Source organism: Triticum urartu, chromosome 5A, assembly GCF_056163025.1.
Source record: "Triticum urartu cultivar PI428250 chromosome 5A, HENAU_Tu73, whole genome shotgun sequence".
In the NCBI taxonomy this organism is placed as follows: Eukaryota; Viridiplantae; Streptophyta; class Magnoliopsida; order Poales; family Poaceae; genus Triticum; species Triticum urartu.
The window spans coordinates 556,230,170-556,248,539 of record NC_141877.1 but is presented as its reverse complement, the minus strand read 5'-3'; the positions used below and the strand labels follow the sequence as shown (position 1 = coordinate 556,248,539).

General features: G+C 46.8%; 1 protein-coding gene across 1 annotated transcript; it reads right to left on the bottom strand.

Annotated features, from left to right (window-relative positions):
* Positions 1–17,576: 17,576 nt before the first annotated feature.
* LOC147972832 (uncharacterized) lies at positions 17,577–17,891 on the bottom strand. Its single transcript, XM_087524469.1, has one exon. It carries the CDS (start codon positions 17,889–17,891, stop codon positions 17,577–17,579), a length of 315 nt encoding a protein of 104 aa, XP_087380595.1.
* Between the last annotated feature and the right edge of the window lie 479 nt (positions 17,892–18,370).

Genomic DNA, 18,370 nt, shown 5'->3' with positions numbered 1-18,370 from the left:
CCAGGCCTTAGGTTTGGTTGCCCTCCCTTCCCCCCCACTATATATAGGGCCAAGGGAGAGGGGGAGGGCACAGCCTTGCCCCTTCCTCCAAGGAAGGGTGCGGCCAAGGGGGGAGGAGTCCATCCTCCCCAAGGCACCTCGGAGGTGCCTTCCCCCTTTAGGACTCTCCCCTCCTCTTGTCCCTTTGGCGCATGGGCCTCTAGGGGCTGGTGCCCTTGGCCCATATAGGTCAAGGCGTACCCCTACAGCCCATGTGGCCCCCCGGGGCAGGTGGCCCCACCCGGTGGACCCCCGGGACCCTTCCGGTGGTCCCGGTACAATACTGGTGACCCCGAAACTTGTCCCGATGGCCGAAATAGCACTTCCTATATATAATTCTTTACCTCCGGACCATTCTGGAACTCCTCGTGACGTCTGGGATCTCATCCGGGACTCCGAACAACTTTTGGGTTACCGCATACTAATATCTCTATAACCCTAGCGTCACCGAACCTTAAGTGTGTAGACCCTACGGGTTCGGGAGACATGCAGACATGACCGAGATGACTCTCCGGTCAATAACCAACAGCGGGATCTGGATACCCATGTTGGCTCCCACATGTTCCACGATGATCTCATCGGATGAACCACGATGTCAAGGACTTTAATCAATCCCGTATACAATTCCATTTGTCTATCGGTACAATACTTGCCCGAGATTCGATCATCGGTATCCTGATACCTTATTCAATCTCGTTACCGGCAAGTCTCTTTTACTCATTCCGTAACACATCATCCTGTGATCAACTCCTTGATCACATTGTGCACATTATGATGATGTCCTACCGAGTGGGCCCAGAGATACCTCTCCGTCACACGGAGTGACAAATCCCAGTCTCGATTCGTGCCAACCCAACAGACACTTTCGGAGATGCCTGTAGTGTACCTTTATAGCCACCCAGTTACGTTGTGACGTTTGGTACACCCAAAGCACTCCTACGGTATCCGGGAGTTGCACAATCTCATGGTCTAAGGAAATGATACTTGACATTAGAAAAGCTTTAGCATACGAACTACACGATCTTTGTGCTAGGCTTAGGATTGGGTCTTTGTCCATCACATCATTCTCCTAATGATGTGATCCCGTTATCAATGACATCCAATGTCCATGGTCAGGAAACCGTAACCATCTATTGATCAACAAGCTAGTCAACTAGAGGCTTACTAGGGACATGGTGTTGTCTATGTATCCACACATGTATCTGAGTTTCCTATCAATACAATTCTAGCATGGATAATAAACGATTATCATGAACAAGGAAATATAATAATAACCAATTTATTATTGCCTCTAGGGCATATTTCCAACATCAAGTTCCCATATGTCCTGTATATAACCATAATATGTTTCCTTTCTCGTCTTGGTTTCTGCATCAAAGCGGACACCACTGTTTTGGTTGGTGCTCTTCTTATCTTGGGCGATCATGTAAAATGTATTACCATTTATCTCGTACCCTTTGAAAGTCATTATATTCGAAGATGGTAACTGGGACAGCAAGTACAGGTCATCTTCAATAGAGGCGTCATGCATGGTACGTGTCTGCAACCAGCTGGCGAAACTCCTGGTTTGTTCACGTGTAATCCAGTGATTAGACCGCTCCGGGTGTTTGGAGCGTAGCAAATTCTTGTGTTCATCCATATACGGAGCCACCAAGGCGGAATTCTATAGAACTGTGTAGTGTGCTTCAGTGAGAGAATGTCCGTCCATACATATTGTTTGTTCCCCTCCTAGCGTGCCTTTTCCATCCAGTCTGCCCTTATGCCGCGATTCGGGAACACCAATCGGCTTAAGGTCAGGAATAAAGTCAATACAAAACTCAGTGACCTCCTCATTTTCATGGCCCTTGGAGATGCTTCCTTCTGGCCTAGCACGGTTATGAACATATTTCTTTAAGACTCCCATGAACCTCTCAAAGGGGAACATATTGTGTAGAAATACAGGACCCAAAACGTTAATCTCTTCACATAGGTGAACTAGGACGTGCGTCATGATGTTGAAGAAGGATGGTGGGAACACCAACTCGAAACTGACAAGACATTGCACCAAATCATTCTCTAACCTTGGTATGATTTCTGGATCGATTACCTTCTGAGAGATTGCATTGAGGAATGCACATAGCTTCACAATGGCTAATCGAACGTTTTCCGGTAGAAGCCCCCTCAATGCAACCGGAAGCAGTTGCGTCATAATCACGTGGCAGTCATGAGACTTTAGGTTCTGGAACTTTTTCTCTGCCATGTTTATTATTCCCTTTATATTCGACGAGAAGCCAGACGGTACCTTAATACTGAGCAGGCATTCAAAGAAGATTTCTGTCAGGACTCCGATTCTAAGTCACACCGATCTAGCCTGTAACACCTCATATTACTTTGCGGCCTCACGCATGGAATTCCCACGGGTGTCGCCTTACCATGGCCCGGGAACGTTTGCGTCTTTTGGCTCACGTATATGATAGTGTCGCTAGCATCCATATGACAGAGAATCCGGGCCGATGTGACTAGTCGTGAACCCAAAGTGGCACTAACTTACGGGAACAGGCATACATGAATCAACATCGAGCATGTCGGTCAGCAGCGTGCGAATCCGGGCTGTAGCACTGGGCTAGCAGGACTCCGGGAACCCGGGCTGTAGCAGGCTAGGCAGGACTCCGGATGTCACCGCGTGACATTTCCCCGAAGGGACAGACAGAGGAACAAAGTGAATCACATGCCGGCCAATCTAAGTGTTCCGGAGCAGTAGTGCTGGGCTAGCAGGACTCCAGTGAACTGGGCTGTAGCGGACTACTATGGCTCATGGAAGCACAAGACTACATTTCCCCATAAGAGAGGCTACCAAGGATAAACAACTAGGTTGTCGGATCCCACACATACCAAGCATTTCAATCATACACACAATATGCTCGATATGTGTAAATACAACATGGCATCACAACATAACTCTACGACTCAAGGTATTTATTCATTAGGCTCCGAGGAGCGAGATATTACAAACATGGGTCTCATGACCCAACATACAGAGCATACAAGCAACAAGCACATGCGGAAGCTTAACTTGTCTGAGTACAGACAACTACAAATGAAGAAGGCTCAGAAGCCTGACTATCTACAAGACCCTCCCAAGGGTACAAGATCGTAGCTGAGGTAACAAGCTAAACATCGAAGTCCACGTGGAACTACTAGCGAGACTAAAGTCTCTCTGCAAAACATAAATTAAGCAAACGTGAGTAAAAATGTACCCAGAAAGACTTACATTAGAACTAACTACATATGCATAGGTATCAACAAAGGGGGTGGTGGAGTTTAACTGCAACAAGCCAGCTTTGACTCAGTGGCTATCCTGAACTACGACTGCAAGTAACACTTTTGAGGTGGCGCACACGAGTCCACAAATTCACCATACCAATACACCACTATGGATCCACTCACGTCACCCTGCGAGAACGCCATCCATAGCACTCACACTTATCTTGCGCATTTTAGAGTATCCACTTTCACTTGTCTATGTACTATGCAAGGGGTCCAAGTTTCCATATCTGAGGAATCTGGCTATTCGAATAGATAGTGATAACCCTGCAGGGGTGTACTTCTTCACACACGCTCTCGCCACTTACCACCATGTACACGTCGTGTATCTCGGCAACCTTCAAGCGAAAGCCTGGTGAGGGAGTCGGCCACGACCTGACTAACCACACAAGTCTCTAGTCCAGGTTTATCGCCTATTCGGGTTCCATCCGCAAGGAGATCCGGCCGGGGTGTCGCTCACGGCCCCAAACGATGTGAGCAGGGTTCCCAAGCCCACCATCCGGGTGCCACTTGGTACACCGTGCCACTGTGCCTAGTCTATCCCAAGCCCACCTGTACCGGGTGCCACTTGGTAGACTACTAACACAACCTACAAACACCAGAAACTAGTTGCAACTCCTGGACAGAGATCAGGTTGATTAATAAGTCGAGAGAGCTTGGAGCGCCCGGAGCCCAATGTGTGGTAGTAACTGTTCATGGATCACAAACACAAAACTCAGTTCCTGAGGGCCGTTGCAATGAGACAACCCACCATGTACTCCTACATGGCCTCTCACCGCTACCTTTACCAAATCATGTTCACACACTTAGCTCACACACAGTAGGACAGGTTCTTCACCATTCCAATTCATTCCCGATGAATCAGGCTCGACTCAACTCTAAGCAGTAGCAGGCATGACAAACAAGCATGAATGAGTAGGCACATCAGGGCTCAAACAACTCCTACTCATACTAGTGGGTTTCATCTATTTACTGTGGCAATGACAGGTCATGCAGAGGAAAAGGGGTTTAGCTACCGCATCATGTAACAGTTGAATCGATGTTGTCCTAATGCAGTAAAAGAGAGCAGGAGCGAGAGAGTGGGATTGTATCGGAATGAACAAGGGGGTTTTGCTTGCCTGGCACTTCTGAAGATAGCATTGGGTCTTCATTAGTGTCAACGATCACAGCGTCGGAACAACGTCTACCGAGGGGGAACAACACCGGCAAACAGAGAAAAAACACAATCAATGCAATGCAACAATTATGATGCATGATTATGACATGGCAATATGATGTGATTTGGCCTAATGCAACTAGCAACACAATTAAGTGTAGTTGGTTTGAACCCAAGGTTCAAATTCAAACTCCACATATGGTTATTTAAATGGCATTCATTGATTTGTCCTAAATAGTAGCCAAAAGTTGTTCTAACATGCATGAAAATGGTACAGATGGATAGATTGGATTTTTCTGATAATTTTTCATATATAAATTATTTCATTTGGAGTTACGGTTTATTTTCTATGATTTTTCAAAGTTTAGGTTATTTTCTGAAAATAAATAAATCATTTAGATTTATTTAAAATCCAGAAAATATTACTGCGTCAGCAATGTGTAAGTATGACATCATTAGGTCAAAGGGGCTGGCCCAAGTCAAAACTGACAGTGGGGCCCAGGTCAACGCTGAGGTGGCGGGTCAAAGCATTAGTTAATTTAAGCAGGGAAAAACCCTGTGGTTAATTATGCGGTGGGGCCCGGCTGTCTGTGACTCTAGGGGTTTGATTAGGAGGTGGTTAATGCCTAAATAACCTTGCCACGTCAGCACGGCCGGAGATTAGCCGCCGGCGACCAAAACCGCGGCGGGCGCTCGCCGGAAATGCTGCTTCGGCAATGGTTTGACTTGCTAAGGGCACCAGGCTGAAGCCCTTCCTCCCGCGCATCCAACGGAGGTGGCAGGGGGCCGTAGGGTGGCTCGAGCTCGTCGGAAGCGAGCTCGCGGCGGTGGCCGGAGTTCGGGCAAGGTTGGGAATGGGGCTGTGGTGCACGGCGGAGCGAACGGCCGGGTGCTACGGCCTCCAGGTGATGTGATGAGCACGGTGACGCGCTCCGTGGTGAGCTTGTGCGGCTGTGGCCACAGCTACGCCATGGCCGGTGGCGAGAAGCTTTCGGCCGCTGTGGGAACGGAGCTAGGGGACTAGCGTGGGCACGAGAGTAGAGGGGAAAGGAAGAGGGGCTCACGGCGGGTCTGCAGGGGTGGTCGGCGGGCTCGGGGGCGCACTGGTAGTGGCGAATCGACCGACGAGGTGCCTCGGTGTCCGGCGACGGAAACGGTGATGGTGGCGATGAAGCAGCGCGTCCGAGGCCGGGCGGATTGTCGAGAAGGAAGAGGCAGATGAGGAGGAGCTCGTGGACAGCTTGGAGAGGCGAGGCAGTGGCGGTGGCCGCGGGTACGGCGATCGGCGTCGGCGAGCTCGCTCGGTGGTGAGAGAGAGGGATCCAGGGGAGGGGAGGGAGAGCAGCGAGTGAGGGAGAGGAGAGAGGGGTCTCGGGGCGTCTCCGTGGCATCTCCGTGGCGTCGCAAGGATGTCGGGGAGGCTGCCACCGCGAAGCAGGAGGTGGAGGCCTCCGCATGCGCGCGTGCTACTTCGCCTCTTCCTACTGGCAGAGGTTGAAGACAGAGGTGCCCCTGGTGGGCTGGGCCGCCAAGTGGACTGGCCAGGTGGGTTGCCCAGGTGAGTGCGAGGTAAGGTTGCTCTGTTTTATTTTTCTGTTATGTTTTCTGTTGTTTAATATTCTGCCACTGTTCAAAATTCAAAACAATTTCAAAACAGTGACAAAACCCTTTGAATAATTTTATGTTGCAGAATGGACATTTCCAAATGCACATAAAATGTTTTCAAAGATATTTGAAATTATATTCTAGTTATATGAATATAACCCAAATTCAAATATCTATTGATTTAAATTCAGAGTCCCAAAAATAACTCCTTAAAAATGTTCCTAAATTCTGGTTTGATATATAGCTCTTGCCAAAATTCTCAAACATTGCAAAAGGACATCTTGGAAACAAAGAATGAGATTTCCAGGGTTCTTTGCCCTTCTTTTATTTAAGTTTTTGAGGCTTCCACTTTCCTCAATTCCAAGTTTCAGAAATTTGGACATGATGCATGAGTGCTCTATGATGCAACTAATACAAGCAATAATCTAGGGTTGTGACAACTCACCCCCACTAAACAAGAATCTCGTCCCGAGATTCAAGCATAGGGTAAAAGGAAGAGGGGACTCGAACTATTATAACCTTCATGATCCATCTGCCCTTCATAGGAACGTTGATTCCTTGCTTCATGTTGATCTTGATATCCTTGCTCTCGAGATCTTCACTTAACTCAATGACGACAAAAGGATATTCCACAGGAAACGATCTCCTCGGAGATCGAGCAATTAATGATGATCGTTTGAAGGGGTTCGGGGAAATGGCATAATCAGTTCGGAAAGGAAACTATGGTTATAGAACAACTCGGCAAACGGGAGGCACATCCCAATTGATATCGAGGATATAACCTAGTGACTGAGTGTGCTCTCAAGAACTTGAGCATTTCCATACTCATCAAGGTATTACCAACATTTGTGCCGACGATCCTGGCAACACATCTTACTACCATGATGAATAGTAATGGACAATGCAGATGCAAAGGAAGACAATACTTTCTCATATTTCACCTTAGCGAGGCCAAGGGAATGAAATCTGGATGATCGACCGAGAGACATTTAGCACTCTGCTTCCAATGTTCTCATTGATGTTCTAGCTACCATTGTCATGCTTAAAAGCTCAACATGGCCATCAAGTAAAGGTCGGACTTCGGGAGCACAAGAATCCATAAGGAAAACTACGTAAGTAAATCCTACGAAATCCTTATGGGGAGGTGGCCAACTTTCTCAATCAAGATACTACAATAATAGGTCTTCCGGCTGGGTGTGTTGGCCACGACATCCACTTACCGGTTACTGAGAGACCATTAGTATAGTTCTTGGGAAACGTTCCAACCATCATATCTGCCTGAGATTCAGATCTAGTTGGGGTCAGGATATTCCAGACTCATCAAGTCTAGAAAGAAAAATGAAAGTTTGCAACACAAATCGACGAGATGACATTGCGAGATTCTCGGGAAATGAACTACGATAGCAAGCTCCAAAACATGAGCTGGTTCTGCTACACACATGTGAACACGCTGTCCCAGACAAGCATGACTGCGTAGTAGTCTTACAACAAAACACTACCGAGTTCTAACTGGGAACCATCATGGAGGATATCGGAGTCTTGTGCATGATCTAGAATTAACACAACAAACTCCTTTTCCTTGAAAAAATCAATCAGTGGCTTGGGGTGCTAGGGAATACATATGGAATGAAGGTTGCAAGTCTCCAAACCATAAAATACTTCGCACATATGCAGGACTGACTTGGGATGATTCCAGAGGAAGCAACATTGACTTTCTTGAATCCACGGCGGCAACTTACATCAGATGCACATGAATTAGAGGAAGTCACTACTTTCATCCAAACATATGCTTCATGAACGAAACATGAAGAAATGCTTACACAAGTTTCCAACACCAAGTTGATGTTCAACATGAGTCATGGGGGAGACAAAATGTTGCTGATGGGTTCAACAACAACTCATCGGAATTTCCATATCACTGGACTTCCACCATCATGTGAACATGGTGATAGCATTGGTCAGACCAAAAGATGTAGTGGTGTATGCTCGAGGGATCAACCACGAGTAAGACAACATTACGAACATCGTTGGTTCTGATTTGACTTGACGATAGCCCATACTCAAGTCAAAGTTTTGACAAGGCAATAGATCCAACAACTGATCACGAGGACCAATTGGTGAAGATATCATCTTCCTTCAACACACACGCACAAAATATATACCTTTGGAATGAACTAAGTCAGATAAAGCTTTATCCTTCCAACCCTCCAAGTTGTTGTTTAGCTTAACCAACTAGCTCAGGGGTATCCAACACAGATTCTTGGAGAATGGGTGGTTACAAGAAACCAACTTGATCACGAACTCAACATAGCGGTCAGGTGACAACCTGGTGATCCCTCCGAGAAGATATCCGGAATATTACGAACCACCCATATGTTACTAAGCTCAAGAACAATCTTTCTTTTCAAGGCAAGACAATATGATCAAATAAGCAAGGGATTGAATAATCCTAACTCATTGATCGAAGAGTGCACTAGAAATAAGGACTAGGTAGCACAATCTATCTTAGAATGATGATTCAATAACCAACACGCTACGAATGAGAATATTGTCCATTTACTACCAAGCAACGAGTTGCTCGGAGTATTGATTTCACACATCAAAATTCACTTGTCGGCATTCTGGTTACAACAACACGAGGACCGAGGAATAAATGGTGATGGTGAGAAGTATCACTACGTCAAGAATTCATGAGAGTTGGTGCAGTTCTCATGACAATTCTGACATAAAGGGGGTAATACTCCGAGGTAGAATAGAACAAAGCTGGATTGGCATTTTGATCTGCGGAATACAACTACTTTGTCCCAATCCTAGAAATGGATGAGGTGCTGGAGTTTGTTTCTCCTAGTCATTCTGAACCAGAACGGCTTGACGGACCACAAGAATAATACGCATCGATAACACGAATGCACAACTAGTCCTGGCTATCAATTGATAGACAGAGGTCGGAATACAACTAAAGAGAGACAACTCAAAGGGACATATATCTTTTCTGAGTTGTGGATGCGTAGATTAGTATGTCGAGCAAAGCTCAACATTTCTTCCGGATAACCCATGCAAAGAAGGTAGAACTGGCAGAGTCACATCATAGAATCAAGAACTCATCAAGAGCACTCTTATTGTGATCTTTTGGTTCAACAAACTTCCGCCAAGGATGGTTCATGGTATTAGGAAGAATGATATACCACGGACCTCGAGGACTATCACAAGGTTACTAATATCCTAAAGGAACTAGCAAACAATATCAACATGAAGTAAGTATGGTGAATCTCAGGTTCAAGAACCCAGGAATAGAATACCTACTACTAAATGGCATCACGGGATGCTTTCAAGAATGGTGGCCAGAATCATCACACCGGGAACACAAAACATGGCTAGTTTACTAGGTAATCTCCTAAGACACCTAGGGTCGTAATAATAACTCCAACATATATGTCGAGGCAATAGAATACCTCAACCCAGAAATTAGTGTGGTTAAACTGGCCCAAAGAAACATCAGGGACAGAAAGAAGGGATTTGCAAATGCATCAGACTATTTTAGAAACCTGGTATGACTCAGACAGCATAACGGCTGTAAATGCTCACAAATATTTGAGACATCATGCAAAATGGTGGCATAACCACTTAGCATCGCAATATCAAAGTTCCGAGATCAACGGTCAACACATGGAAGTAGTAGAAACTGAACTGGGCTTAAATCAATCAATCCTATAAGTCTCTATCATAGTAACTTGTCATCCTGATAGATAGATGAGAAGGCCTAGTTCTTAATCCCCGTAGAAGAGAAGAGGATGACTCAAATCAGAAGGACATAGGGTATAAGGAGTAAAAAGAGCCTTACGTTCCCTTCCACAATCAATTCCCTTATATAACTAAAGCATTTCTAGACTCGACTTCGACCAATTTGGCTTGGTAATCCTACAGGCAGTCAGGCTCTGATACCAAAGCTGTCAGGACCCTGATTCTAAGTCACACCGATCTAGCCTGTAACACCTCATATTACTTTGCGGCCTCACGCACGGTATTTCCACGGGTGTTGCCTTACCATGGCCCGGGACCGTTTGCGTCTTTAGGCTCACGTATATGATAGTGTCGCTAGCATCCATATGACAGAGAATCCGGGCCGACGTGACTAGTCGTGAACCCAAAGTGACGCTAACTTACGGGGACATGCATACATGAATCAACATCGAGCATGTCGGTCAACAGCATGCGAATCCGGGCTGTAGCACTGGGTTAACAGGACTCCGGGAACCCGGGCTGTAGTAGGCTAGGCAGGACTCCGGATGTCACCGCGTGACATTTCCCCGAAGGGACGGACACAGGAACGAAGTGAATCACATGCCGGCCAGTCTAAGTGTTCCGGAGCAGTAGTGCTGGGCTAGCAGGACTCCGGTGAACCGGGCTCTAGCGGACTACTATGGCTCATGGAAGCACAAGACTACATTTCCCCATAAGAGAGGCTACCAAGGATAAACAACTAGGTTGTCGGATCCCACACATACCAAGCATTTCAATCATACACACAATATGCTCGATATGTGTAAATACAACATGGCATCACAATATAACTCTACGACTCAAGGTATTTATTCAATAAGCTCCGAGGAGCGAGATATTACAAACATGGGTCTCATGACCCAACATACAGAGCATACAAGCAACAAGCACATGCGGAAGCTTAACTTGTCTGAGTACAGACAACTACAAATGAAGAAGGCTCAGAAGCTTGAGTATCTACAAGACCCTCCCAAGGGTACAAGATCGTAGCTGAGGTAACAATCTAAACATCGAAGTCCACGTGGAACTACTAGCGAGACTGAAGCCTCTCTGCAAAACATAAATTAAGCAAACGTGAGTACAAATGTACCCAGCAAGACTTACATCAGAACTAACTACATATGCATAGGTATCAACAAAGGGGGTGGTGGAGTTTAACTGCAACAAGCCAGCTTTGACTCAGTGGCTATCCTGAACTACGACTGCAAGTAACACTTTTGAGGCGGCGCACACGAGTCCACAAATTCACCATACCAATACACCACTATGGATCCGCTCACGTCACCCTGCGAGAACGCCATCCATAGCACTCACACTTATCTTGCGCATTTTAGAGTATCCACTTTCACTTATCTATGAACTATGCAAGGGGTCCAAGTTTCCATATCCGAGGAATCTGGCTATTCGAATAGATAATGATAACCCTGCAGGGGTGTACTGCTTCACACACGCTCTCGCCACTTACCACCATGTACACGTCATGTATCTCGGCAACCTTCAAGCGGAAGCCTGGTGAGGGAGTCGGACACGACCTGACTAACCACACAAGTCTCTAGTCCAGGTTTATCGCCTATTCGGGTTCCATCCGCAAGGAGATCCGGCCGGGGTGTCGCTCACGGCCCCAAACGATGTGAGCAGGGTTCCCAAGCCCACCATCCGGGTGCCACTTGGTACACCGTGCCACTGTGCCTAGTCTATCCCAAGCCCACCTGTACCGGGTGCCACTTGGTAGACTACTAACACAACCTACAAACACCAGAAACTAGTTGCAACTCCTGGACAGAGATCAGGTTGATTAATAAGTCGAGAGAGCTTGGAGCGCCCGGAGCCCAATGTGTGGTAGTAACTGTTCATGGATCACAAACACAAAACTCAGTTCCTGAGGGCCGTTGCAATGAGACAACCCACCATGTACTCCTACATGGCCTCTCACCGCTACCTTTACCAAATCATGTTCACACACTTAGCTCACACACAATAGGACAGGTTCTTCACCATTCCAATTCATTCCCGATGAATCAGGCTCGACTCAACTCTAAGCAGTAGCAGGCATGACAAACAAGCATGAATGAGTAGGCACATCAGGGCTCAAACAACTCCTACTCATACTAGTGGGTTTCATCTATTTACTGTGGCAATGACAGGTCATGCAGAGGAAAAGGGGTTTAGCTACCGCATCATGTAACAGTTGAATCGATGTTGTCCTAATGCAGTAAAAGAGAGCAGGAGCGAGAGAGTGGGATTGTATCGGAATGAACAAGGGGGTTTTGCTTGCCTGGCACTTCTGAAGATAGCATTGGGTCTTCATTAGTGTCAATGATCACAGCGTCGGAACAACGTCTACCGAGGGGGAACAACACCGGCAAACAGAGAAAAAACACAATCAATGCAATGCAACAATTATGATGCATGATTATGACATGGCAATATGATGTGATTTGGCCTAATGCAACTAGCAACACAATTAAGTGTAGTTGGTTTGAACCCAAGGTTCAAATTCAAACTCCACATATGGTTATTTAAATGGCATTCATTGATTTGTCCTAAACAGTAGCCAAAAGTTGTTCTAACATGCATGAAAATGGTACAGATGGATAGATTGGATTTTTCTGATAATTTTTCATATATAAATTATTTCATTTGGAGTTACGGTTTATTTTCTATGATTTTTCAAAGTTTAGGTTATTTTCTGAAAATAAATAAATCATTTAGATTTATTTAAAATCCAGAAAACATTACTGCGTCAGCAATGTGTAAGTATGACGTCATCAGGTCAAAGGGGCTGGCCCAAGTCAAAACTGACAGTGGGGCCCAGGTCAACGCTGAGGTGGCGGGTCAAAGCATTAGTTAATTTAAGCAGGGAAAAACCCTGTGGTTAATTATGGGGTGGGGCCTGGCTGTCTGTGACTCTAGGGGTTTGATTAGGAGGTGGTTAACGCCTAATAACCTCGCCATGTCAGCACGGCCGGAGATTAGCCGCCGGCGACCAAAACCGCGGTGGGCGCTCGCCGGAAACGCTACTCCGGCAACGGTTCGCCTCGCTAAGGGCACCAGGCTGAAGCCCTTCCTCCCGCGCATCCAACGGAGGCGGCAAGGGGCCGTAGGGTGGCTCGAGCTCGCCGGAAGCAAGCTCGCGGCAGTGGCCGTAGTTCGGGCAAGGTTGGGAATGGGGCTGTGGTGCACGGCGGAGCGAACGGCCGGGTGCTACGGCCTCCAGGTGATGTGCTGAGCACGGTGACGCGCTCCGTGGTGAGCTTGCGCGGCTGTGGCCACAGCTACGCCATGGCCGGCGGCGAGAAGCTTTCGGCTGTGGTGGGAACGGAGCTAGGGGACGAGCATGGGCATGAGAGTAGCTAGAGGGGAAAGGAAGAGGGGCTCACGGCGGGTCTGCAGGGGTGGTCGGCGGGCTCGGGGGCGCACTGGTAGTGGCGAATCGACCGACGAGGTGCCTCGGTGTCCGGCGATGGAAACGGCGATGGTGGCGATGAAGCAGCGCGTCCGAGGCCGGGCGGATCGTCGAGGAGGAAGAGGCAGATGAGGCGGAGCTCGTGGACAACTCGGAGAGGCAAGGCGGTGGCGGTGGCCGCGGGTACGGCGATCGGCGTCGGCGAGCTCGCTCGGTGGTGAGAGAGAGGGATCCAGGGGAGGGGAGGGAGAGCAGCGAGTGAGGGAGAGGAGAGAGGGGTCTCGGGGCGTCTCCGTGGCGTCGCAAGGATGTCGGGGAGGCTGCCACCGCTAAGCAGGAGGTGGAGGCCTCCGCATGCGCGCGTGCTACTTTGCCTCTGCCTACTGGCAGAGGTTGAAGACAGTTGTGCCCCTCGTGGGCTGGGCCACCAAGTGGACTGGCCACGTGGGCTGCCCAGGTGAGTGCGAGGTAAGGTTGCTCTGTTTTATTTTTCTGTTATGTTTTCTGTTGTTTAATATTCTGCCACTGTTCAAAACTCAAAACAATTTCAAAACAGTGACAAAACCCTTTGAATAATTTGATGTTGCAGAATGGACATTTCCTAATGCACATAAAATGTTTCAAATATATTTGAAATTATATTCTAGTTATATGAATATAACTCAAATTCAAATAGCTAATGATTTAAATTCAGAGTCCCAAAAATAAATCCTTAAAAATGTTCCTAAATTCTTGTTTGATATATAGCTCTTGCCAAAATTCTCAAACATTGCAAAAGGACATCTTGGAAACAAAGAATGAGATTTCCAGGGTTCTTTGCCCTTCTTTTATTTAAGTTTTTGAGGCTTCCACTTTTCTCAATTCCAAGTTTGAGAAATTTGGACATGATGCATGAGTGCTCTATGATGCAACTAATACAAGCAATAATCTAGGGCTGTGATAATTTCCTTCTCTTCTTTGGTAAGAGCGTAGCTTGCATGACCCTGATGTATGCCGTCTTTTCCGTGCATACGTTGCTGGTCCTCCCGTGCCTCAGTTGTATCTTTTGTCTTCCCATACACGCCCAAGAAGCCAAGCAGGGTCACACAAAGATTCTTCGCCACGTGCATCACGTCGATTGCGGAGCGGACCTCTAAGTCTTTCCAATAGGGCAGATCCCAAAATATAGATTTCTTCTTCCACATGGGTGCGCGTCCGTCAGCGTCATTCGGAACAGGTTGTCCACCAGGGCCCTATCCAAAGACCACCTTCAAATCCTTGACCATATCATGTACATCAGCACCAGTACAGTGGCGAGGCTTCGTCCGGTGATCCGCCTCACCTTTGAAATGCTTGCCTTTCTTTCTTACGGGATGCCTGCTCAGAAGAAATCGACGATGTCCTAGGTACACATTCTTCTTACAATTAGCCAAATATATACTGTCGGTATCATCCAAACAGTGCGTGCATGCGTGGTATCACTTGTTTGTTTGTCCTGAAAGGTTACTGAGAGCAGGCCAATCATTGATGGTCACGAACAGCAACGCCTTTAGGTCAAATTCTTCCCCCATGTGCTCATCCCACGCACGTACACTTGTTCCATTCCACAGTTGTAAGAGTTCTTCAACTAATGGCCTTAGGTACACATCAATGTCGTTGCCGGGTTGCTTAGGGCCTTGGATGAGCACTGGCATCATAATGAACTTCCGCTTCATGCACAACCAAGGAGGAAGGTTATATAAACATAGAGTCACAGGCCAGGTGCTATGGTTGCTGCTCTGCTCCCAAAAGGATTAATGCCATCTGCGCTTAGACCAAACCATACGTTCCTTGCGTCATCTGCAAACTCCTTCCCGTACTTTCTTTCGATTTTTCTCCACTGCGACCCGTCAGCGGGTACTCTCAACTTTCTGTCTTTCTTACGGTCTTCTCTGTGCCATCGCATCGCCTTGGCATGCTCTTTGTTTTGGAACAAACGTTTCAACCGTGGTATTATAGGAGCATACCACATCGCCTTGGCAGGAATCTTCTTCCTGGGGCGCTCGCCCTCGACATCACCAGGGTCATCGCGGCTGATCTTATAGCGTAATGCACCACATACTGGGCAAGCGTTCAAATCCTCGTACTCACCGCGGTAGAGGATGCAATCATTAGCGCATGCATGTATCTTCTGCACCTCTAACCCTAGAGGGCAGACAGCCTTCTTTGCTTCGTACGTACTCTCGGGCAATTCGTTGTCCTTTGGAAGCATATTCTTTATCATTACCAACAACTTTCCAAATCCCTTGTCAGATACACCATTCTCTGCCTTCCATTGTAGCAATTCCAGTGTGGTGCCCAGCTTTTTCTTGTCACCTATGCAATTCGGGTACAACAATTTTTTGTGATCCTCTAACATGCGCTGCAACTTCTTCTTCTCTAAATCACTTGCGCAGTTTCTCTTTGCATCGGCAATGGCCCAACCTAGATCATCAACGGGCTCATCCGATGCCTCTTCTTCAGCTTCTTCCCGCATTGCCGGCTCAGCTTCTTCCCACATTACCGGCTCAGCTTCTTCCCTCATTGTTGTATCATCGTATTCAGGGAACCCATGGCCAGGATAGCTGTCGTCGTCCTCTTCTTCTTCATTGTCTTCCATCATAACCCCTCTTTCTCCATGCTTGGTCCAAACATTATAGTGGGGCATGAAACCGGACTCAAACAGGTGGACGTGAATGGTTCTTGACGTAGAGTAATTGTGACCATTCTTACAGCCAGCGCATGGACAAGGCATAAAACCATCCGCCCGCTTGTTTGCCTCAGCCGCAAGCAGAAAAGTACGCACGCCATTAATGAACTCGGGAGAGCATCGGTCATCGTACATCCATTGTCGGCTCATCTTCAATACACAGCACCGAAAACACCAAATTAATAAAATACATAAAGTTCATACATAAAGATCATACAACACTTAAATGCAACAAACAAATAACTCTCTAGCTAAAGAATTTAAATGCAACAACAAATGCGATCAAGATCGCAACTAAGGTAGCAATTGATCCAACAGCATAATGATACCAAGCCTCACTATGAATGGCATATTTTCTAATCTTTCTAATCTTCAAGCGCATTTTCTCCATCTTAATCTTGTGATCATCGACGACATCGGCAACATGCAACTCCAATTCCATCTTCTCCCCCTCAATTCTTTTCAATTTTTCCTTCAAATCCTCGTTTTCTCTTTCAACTAAATTTAACCTCTCGACAATAGGGTCGGTTGGAATTTCTGGTTCAACTACCTCCTACATACAAATATCTATGTCAACTTGATGGGCATAATTTGTCATAAACACGAAATGCAATGAATAGTTTTAAAAGAGAATATACCACATCTGAATCATAACCCGGACAAGGGCCGACGGGGACGGATATCAAAACCATGGCACTATGTATAACAAACAACGTATGGGTAAGATAATTATACGAGTAACTATATATCCAAATCACACAAACATCAATTTTTTATATAAAACTTCATGAACAAGAGGCTCACCACAAGGTGGTGCCGGCGACGAGACGTTGCAAGTGATCGACGGTGGTTACGACGGAGATTTAGAAGGTACTAAGTAAACCACACCTACATATGCAAACTAAGTGTTATTTTTGACCTCAAATTACATATAAATCAAATACTAGCACATATATATAATTCCTCCCAAATTACTAAACTCAAAAATCAATCACTATATAAAGCATTGCATGAGCTAATCTAGCAATGAGAGATGAAAGGAAAAAGTTGCTAACCTTTGTGATCATTTGAATGGATGGGGGCCTTCAAGTCTTGACAAATTTTGGGCAAAATGTGTGATGAGCTTGAGAGGAAGAGGGAAAAGAACAGAGAGGGGAGGGGAAAGGGGAAGAACAGAGCGAGCTCGGGTGGACGAAGGGTCTATGTAGGACGACCTTTAGTACCGATTCGTGATACGACCCGGTACTAAAGGTGCTGGAGGGGACCCGGACTGACAACATCCTTCCACCACTCACTTTAGTACCGGTTCGTGGCACGAACCGGTGCTAAAGGTTCGCCACGAACCGGTACTAATGAGAGCGGCCGGCTAGCCGTTGGAACCGGCACTAATGCACACATTAGTGCCGGCTCAAATTCAAACCGGCACTAATGTGCTTCACATTTGACCCTTTTTCTACTAGTGCAACTACTTCAAGAATGATGGCAGGCTTCTTAACATGACCCTGATATTGCCCTTGTAAAGCCTTCGGGCAGTTCTTCCATTTCCAATGCATGCAGTCAAGAGATCCAAGCAAACTCGGTCACCCTATTGCTTCTGAGATTGCCAAGAGCCTCTCGGTGTTTGCCATAGTTGATTCTCTCAGGTACTGAGGTCCAAACACCTCGACCATGGCAGTTGCAAACCTTACCATTGCATCTCTGCATGTGCTCTCAGACATTCGTAGGTACTCGTCCCACGAACCAGCGGTCGTGCCATATGCAAGCATCCAGAGTGCAGCCATACATTTCTGGTAACCAGACATGCCAATCATTCCCATGACGTCCTTCTCCAAGACGAAGCGGTCATCATAGGACTGGATGCCATGGTAAAAATGACCAAAGACAGTCTTGCGCATCCGAAAACTCCGATGAAAATGGTCAGCAAAGAGTGCATCGGTGTCGGTGCTAAATCCGGCAGATTCGGGTAGGGGGACCCGAGCTGTGAGTCTAGGAACAATGGTAGCATGAGACAAGGGAGACGGTGTTTACCTAGGTTCGGGCCCTCTCGAAGAGGTAAAACCCTACGTCCTGCTTGGTTTGTCTTGATTCAATGAAATACAAAGTACAAGATGATCTACCTCGAGATCGGATGATTGTGTTCCAAACCCTAAGGCTTGTGTTCGTACCCGGAAAGACTAAACCCTCGGCTTATATATGCACCGAAGGAATCTAGGTTACATATATGATCGGTTGCTAATTAGGAATAGACATGCCAACTACTAGAACTTTCTTGAGGAGTAGGTGAAGTCTTCGGAAGTTTCCATCTCGCTCATGCCAAGGGCGATGGCTTCGCAGTCCTTCTCCTATGGTCGGCGGGTCATCAACCCGATCCACG

What these genes read in the sequence shown, in the direction of transcription:
- LOC147972832 (XM_087524469.1), bottom strand. Translation starts at nt 17,891, where the DNA reads ATGCGCAAGACTGTCTTTGGTCATTTTTACCATGGCATCCAGTCCTAT.